Genomic DNA, 7,078 nt, shown 5'->3' on the forward strand with positions numbered 1-7,078 from the left:
GCACCTCCCCCACACAGTGAGTAAGCCCTCCCTAGGCACACATGTAACCCTTTGATTGCCCCCTGATGCTAACCCCTTCCCTGCCAGGGTCATTAGTACAGTGAAAGTGCTTTTTTTTTTTTAGCGCTGATCACTGTATTGGCACCACTGGTCCCCAAAAAGTGTCACTTGGTGTCAGATTTGTCCGCCGCAGTTGTCACGGTCTCGCTAAAAGTCACCGATCGCCGCCATTACTAGTAAAAAAAAAAAATTAAAAAAATTAAAATTCCATAAATCTATCCCATAGTTTGTTGCGCAAACCAATCAATATACGCTTATTGGGATTTTTTTTAACCAAAAATATGTAGCAGAATATATATTGGCCGAAATTGATGAAAAAAATTGATTTTTTGATTTTCTTTTATTGGATGTTTTATAGCAGAAAGTAAAATATATATTTTTTTTGTTTTTTTAAAATTGTGGGGTTATTTTGTTTTTAGAGCAAAAAATAAAAATCGCAGAGGTGATCAAATACCACCAAAAGAAAGCTCTATTTGTGGGGAAAAAAGGACGTCAATTTTATACAACGTCACATGACCGCGCAATTGTGAGTTAAATTAACGCAGCGCCGTATCGCAAAAAATAGCCTGGTCATGAAGGGGGGTAAACCTTTCAGAGCTGAAGTGGTTAAGTCGCAAGTTGCAATTAAATCAGCAGTGCGGCTTTGAAATTGCTCTGAAGTATCGCGATTTCAAGTCTGCTCCAGGGCTTACAGGTATGTGACAGAGAGGAAACCTTTGGAGGAACCCTGGCTGAGAAAGGCTGGACTAGGCAGTAATATATTTCTCTCCCCCCTTGGTGGGAGTGGAGATGACCCCATCTATAAGGATATACAGTACATACACACACAGCACAAGGCCGTGTTCACACTACGAGACGTTTCTTGGGGCTGCAGTTCCTCTGACCTCCACAAGGTGGTGATCTCATGCCTACCCAGACAGGAAGTCTCTATGAAAGACAGGAAGTGATGTCAGATACAGACAGGAAGTGATGTCAGGTATAAATAGGAAGTTCTGGGTGAGAGGTGAGTCGGGAGGAAGTAGTGAGGAGACGTTGCTGGAAGTGGTTGCTGAGGAGGTAATAAGACCTTTTTTTCTATTTACACCCAGTAACCCCCCCCCCCCCCTCCGTCATGTTCCGTCCTCTTCCTCCATAGTCACTGTAGTAATATATTTCTCTACCCCTTGGTGGGAGTGGAGATGACCTCATCTATAAGGATATACAGTACATACACACACAGCACAAGGCCGTTTTCACACGAGTAAAGGCCCGTACACACAATCAGACTTTTTGACAACAAACATGCAAATTAGCTGTTTTAAGGCAACATCCGACTACGTGTGCGCTCCATCGGACAAACTTTTTCGGTTTTCAGCGGGTTCTCGTTGGCTGTGCGAATGGACAAACTTTCCGGGAACAAAAGTCCGATGGAGCAAAGTCCGATCGTGTGTACACAAAACCATCGGACTTTTGTGCAAACTACAAACACGCATGCTCAGAACCAATGCAAAAGATCAGACAATACAGAAGTTGACCAAAGGGTGGCGCTGGAGAATTGAACGTCCTCTTTTTGAAGTGTCGTCAGTACGTTGAAACGTCACTACGTTCGTGTTTGTTGCCGAAAAAGTCCTGCCGTGTGTATGCTTAATTCGCTTACGGCCAACGCCCTTTGTACAAAAATCCATGGGAACGTTTGTACAGAGTCTGATTGTGGGTATGAGGCTTAAAGTGGTGTTCCAGCCGAAATTTTACTTTTTAAATAAAAATACCCCTATAATAAACAAACTTAATGTATTCTAGAAAAGTTAGTCTGTAAACTAAGGTCTATTTTGTTAGTTTATAGCAGTAGTTTGTTATTTTATAAACTTCCAGCAGGCCGTGGCCATCTTAAGTGTGGGCATCTGAAGCCGGACTGTATTTCTTCCTGGATCCTTGCAGATCTCGCACATGCTCAGTGCAGCACAAGCAGTGTAATAGGTTTCAGGTCAGGTTTCCATAGCAACGGCAGTGTCAGAGGAAGTTGCCGTCCCTTCCCAGAAGGCATTGCAAACAGGAAATGATGCGATGGGCCGCGGCCAGGGAGGAGGAAGTGAAAAATGAATGCAGGAGATATACAGTAGGTGCTGAGATTTTTTTTTTTTAAATATCCAATTCATTTACAGTGCACAGTTTAGTAAGGGATGCTGAAGAGTTGTAAAAGTGGGTGGAACTCCACATTTCTCGGGGCTGAAGTTCCTCTGAGCTCCACAAGGTGGTGATCTCACTTTCACCCAGACAGGAAGTCTCTATGGAAGACAGGAAGTGACATGGGCAGGGATTTTCTTGAGTCCCTTGGCCTGCTGGGAAAGCCTATTTATTTGGGTGGTGGTCAGATGATCGAGGTTCTGTGCCACCTGGACGGCTGTCTTGGTGGACGTATTGCCCCGGGCTGCTAGGCCAGAGACTTGAGGCCTGTCCCGGGGACATCTGGCTGCTAGGCTATCTGAGGGCCAGTCCAGAAGCAAGAAAGCAGCGTAGGGTAGAGATTGCAGCTTGCAGTCCAACCAGAAGTGACAGTTCTGCCGGCCGGAGAACCTGTCATGGTCGGAGCTAGAGGGGAAGTTGTTGCCCCTAAGGGACCATCCACCTTGTTACCAGGGACAACAGTGAGTAGCTGAAGCAAATACTGGAGCAGTATTCTCACCAACCCCGGAACGGTGAAGAAGTGGGAAAACTTTAGCAAGTGCCAAGCCAGGGACCCAACCAGCGGAGGTGACGCTTGCAGAGCATTATTGTGTGCCAAGCCAGGGACCGAGCCGGCCAATGGGGTGACGCTTAAGGAGTATCTGTGAGTGCCAAACTAGGGACCCAGCGGAGAAGCGGGGGTGACGCTTGAGGAAGATACCGAGTGAGAAGATTGGAGGAGCTCAGGGGATCCAGTGGCGAGTGGATCTGGTAGTCTAGTGAAAGAGACTGGGAGCTCAGCTGAGTGAAGATCTACAAAAGGAGATTGTAGAAGAAGTTCATTACAACCTTTCTTAGAAACTGTTACATGACTTTGCTACACAATACAACACCCTTCTCAGTAAGGATGAGCTTGCCTTCCGCCTCCGTGACCCGCTGCCGTCCCCCTCTGCGACAAGCCGCCGTCCCCCTCCGTGACCCACCGCCGGCCCCCTCCGAAAAAAAAAAATTGCAGTAAATAATAAAAAAGTTAATTGTAAAAAATAATAAATAAAATAAAAAATACACTGACACCGTTCGCCCCCCCCCCCCCCCCCCCCCCCAGAAAAAAAAGCATTGTAAAAAAAAAATAATAATAAAATAATTAAAGAAATAAGATTGTAAAAAAAAAAAAAAAAAAATACTGACACAGTTCACGCATCATCAGTGCTGCATACTAGTGCCACTGTCACATGACATAAAAAAAAGTATCGGTAATCAGTATCAGCGAGTACTTGAAAAAAAGTATCGGTACTTGTACTCTGTCTTAAAAAAGTGGTATCGGGACAACCCTATTAGGAATCTTCTCAGTTAGGAATTATGGGGGCATGGGGGGCACTAGGAATCTTCTCTACTAGGAATCATGGGAGACATTAGAAATCTTCTCTATTAGGAATCATGGGGGGGGGGGACTAGGAATCTTCTCCACTAGGAATCATGGGGGGCCTTTTAGGAATCTTCTCCACTAGGAATCATGGGGGGCCTTTTAGGAATCTTCTCCACTAGGAATCATGGGGGCCTTTTAGGAATCTTCTCCACTAGGAATCATGGGGGCCTTTTAGGAATCTTCTCCACTAGGAATCATGGGGGCCTTTTAGGAATCTTCTCCACTAGGAATCATGGGGGCCTTTTAGGAATCTTCTCCACTAGGAATCATGGGGGACATTGGGAATCTTCTCTACTAGGAATCATGGGGGACATTAGGAATCTTCTCTACTAGGAATCATAGGGGACACTAGGAATGTTTTGGAAGTCACTGGGAAACACTGGAAGACCTGGCACTAGGAACACTGGCTGTTGCTCGGGCAATGTTGGCTTGGCAGGGTTATAGTTAATTGAATGAACAGCAGGTGGTTAACCAGTCCTGAACACGAGTCCTGTTAGATATCAGGTAGCAGCAGCACCTTACAAGTTATAGCCATGGATCTACATGCCTGTTGAGCTTTAAAAATAGAGAAGACAGATCTGTAGCAAAGCTGCAGATCTGTGAAATTTCACTCTTCCACCAACTAGCTGTTCACCTTGTCAGTCTATTCCAATGGATTGTTTGACTTGTCCCTCCATCCAGAGTCAGCATATCCTATGACATCACACTGACCCTACATCTCATGTCCTCCCATCCAGAGTCAGCATGTCCTATGACATCACACAGACCCTACATCTCGTGTCCTCCAATCCAGAGTCAGCATGTCCTATGACATCACACAGACCCTACATCTCTTGTCCTCCAATCCAGAGTCAGCATGTCCTATGACATCACACAGACCCTACATCTCATGTCCTCCTATCCAGAGTCAGCATGTCCTATTAATCAGGTTCTTATAAGGTGCCAAGGATTTCACAGTCTATTTCTCTATTTAGGAGTATTTAGAAGGACACAAGGATCTCTACAAGGACGTCATGATGGACAATCAGCCGTCCCTCACATCACCGGGTAAGAGGAGACTTTATTGTAAAGGAGAGAGCAGTACGGAGGGTCCACCTAGATCCCCCATCATCTGATAAACACATAGAAACAATGTATTCAGTCAGTGTGTGTGTTTCCTACAGATGGATCCAGTAATGGGAACCCACCAGAGAGATGTCCCCGTCCTCTGTATTCCCGGGATTCCACACAGGAAGGTCACACCATCCCTCACCATCATCAGGTAGATGATTGACAATTATTGGTAGTTATGATTTATACAGAAGCATGTTTATTACAATGAATGTTTTATTATATATTCAGAGTGGAAACCTCGGGGATGATAATATTGTTGTAAAAGAAGAGTATAAAGAGGAGGATGAGAAGTATGGAGTGATGGAGGAGTTTACAGAAGGACACAAGGATATGATGGAGCCACCTAATACCAGGAACCCACCAGAGAGATGTCCCCGTCCTCTGTATTCCCGGGATTCCACACAGGAAGGTCTCACCATCCCCCACTATAACAAGGTTGGTGGGATGGAGCATCTGAAACGCAAAAGTGACTCATGGAGTTGATGTATGAACCTTACAAGATGATATTTTCTATTGTTCTCTTGGTTTAGGGTGAAGATCTGATAGATATAAAAGTTGAGGTTAAATCAGAAGAAGAAGAGAGGTATGTGAGGGATGATCAGCAGTCTATGGAGGAGGATGGAATAACGGGGACATTTATAGAGGAGGACACTCCTATTTCTTGGGATTCCACACAGGAAGGTCACACCATCCCTCACCATCATCAGGTAGATGATTGACAATTATTGGTAGTTATGATTTATACAGAAGCATGTTTGTTACAATGAATGTTTTATTATATATTCAGAGTGGAAACCTCGGGGATTATAATATTGTTGTTAAAGAAGAGTATAAAGAGGAGGATGAGGAGTATGGAGTGATGGAGGAGTTTTCAGAAGAATACAAGGGTACGATGGAGCCACCTAATACCAGGAACCCACCAGAGAGATGTCCCCGTCCTCTGTATTCCCGGGATTCCACACAGGAAGATCACAGTTACATAAAAAATGATCAGGTTGGTGGCATGGAGCACCAGAACATGGACTTGTGGAGGTGGCTCTGATATTTTTGTAATCCCACATCATTGTAGATTATATTGTACAGATGATATTTTCTCTCATTCTCTTGGATTAGGGTGAAGATCTGATAGGTATAAAAGTTGAGGTTAAATCAGAAGAAGAAGAGAGGTATGTGAGGGATGATCAGCAGTCTATGGAGGAGGATGGAATAACGGGGACATTTATAGAGGAGGACACTCCTACAGAGATCAGCACAGGTGGGTCATTAACACTAAATACATTCCTCCACCCATACTGCTCACTGATTGGTCCAGAGTAGGGGGGGACTGGGTGATATCACCCGGTCATACCCTGGTAATGGTTGTGTTCCTCACCTGTGTTCCTCGTCCTGCACTTTAGATCTTCTTTTCCCTCAGATAACCCCCTACCCCCATTTTATATATCTAGACTGGGGAGATCAGTACAGGTCATTAACACTAAATACATTCCTCCACCCATACTACCCATATTCCTCCAGCCAGAGCAGGGCTATCAGCCAGTCATAAGCTGATGAAGGTCAATTTTCTGAACTGCATCCTCCATCCTCCAGATCTTCCTTCTCTGTGCTGCAGTAACAATTTACGTATCTAGACTGGATTTATGGAGATTCTGGGGTTCAGCTGGCAGCAAAATGTTGGCTTCCAGTTTCACCATTTGCCCAACCTGCCCGGTGCTCACTGATTGGTCCAGAGTAGGGCATAAAGTGAGTATCTGGAGATTCGTCTGAACGTCCCCCCTTTCCCGGTAAGGTTTCCTCCTCATGTTGAGGGTCCCAGTGAAGCTAATTAATCACCAATTGTGCTTGCTCAGCTCATTCTCTTTTCTAAAGGAGCTGTTGAATGGCAGCAGGAAAGGTGTTTCGTTTTCCGGGTTCATTCACCAGCGAGGAGATCAGCTGACAAATGTTGAGGTCGAAAAAAGACACAAGTCCATCAAAGCCAAACTATGTTCACTGATCTCCTTCTATGCCGCCTGCAGACCCCCCCCCCATGCTCATCCTGGGTGGCAGGACGGACAGGGAGGGCAAAAACACATGGCAGAGGTTGTTGGGCAGGGGAGCTTTTTTTGATTTTGGGGCTTGTGTGGAAATGATCAGGAGGCTTTAGAGCCACACAAATGACCAGAATTGACCCAAAGACAATGGGAGCTGAATGTTCTGACCATTTTCTAGGCTACAGCAACGCTGACATTTACAAAGGAAAATGTGAGATGAAAGTAAATGACCGTTCCTGGATTCTCTTTATCTATTCCAGACTCTTCTTCTCCAGAAAGTTTTGCTATAATGTAGAACCCTTACAGA

The 7,078-nt window shown here is 45.0% G+C and overlaps 1 protein-coding gene across 1 annotated transcript; it reads left to right on the forward strand.

Annotated features, from left to right (window-relative positions):
• The first annotated feature begins 4,769 nt into the window (after nt 1-4,769).
• Nucleotides 4,770-6,058, forward strand: LOC141104923 (uncharacterized). Its single transcript, XM_073594729.1, has 5 exons — nt 4,770-4,889; nt 4,970-5,176; nt 5,272-5,448; nt 5,529-5,735; nt 5,855-6,058. Exons 2-5 carry the CDS (start codon nt 5,042-5,044, stop codon nt 6,056-6,058), a joined length of 723 nt encoding a protein of 240 aa, XP_073450830.1. The 5' UTR covers nt 4,770-4,889; nt 4,970-5,041.
• Nucleotides 6,059-7,078: the final 1,020 nt, after the last annotated feature.

Source organism: Aquarana catesbeiana, linkage group LG08 (assembly GCF_042186555.1).
Source record: "Aquarana catesbeiana isolate 2022-GZ linkage group LG08, ASM4218655v1, whole genome shotgun sequence".
In the NCBI taxonomy this organism is placed as follows: domain Eukaryota; kingdom Metazoa; phylum Chordata; class Amphibia; order Anura; family Ranidae; genus Aquarana; species Aquarana catesbeiana.

Bases quoted from the DNA above. Each gene is read 5' to 3' on its own strand.
- LOC141104923 (XM_073594729.1), top strand. From the start codon at position 5,042: ATGGAGGAGTTTACAGAAGGACACAAGGATATGATGGAGCCACCTAAT. The intron at 5,177-5,271 runs GTTGGTGGGATG...CTCTTGGTTTAG, and splicing joins CCATCCCCCACTATAACAAG to GGTGAAGATCTGATAGATAT. The intron at 5,736-5,854 runs GTTGGTGGCATG...CTCTTGGATTAG, and splicing joins GTTACATAAAAAATGATCAG to GGTGAAGATCTGATAGGTAT.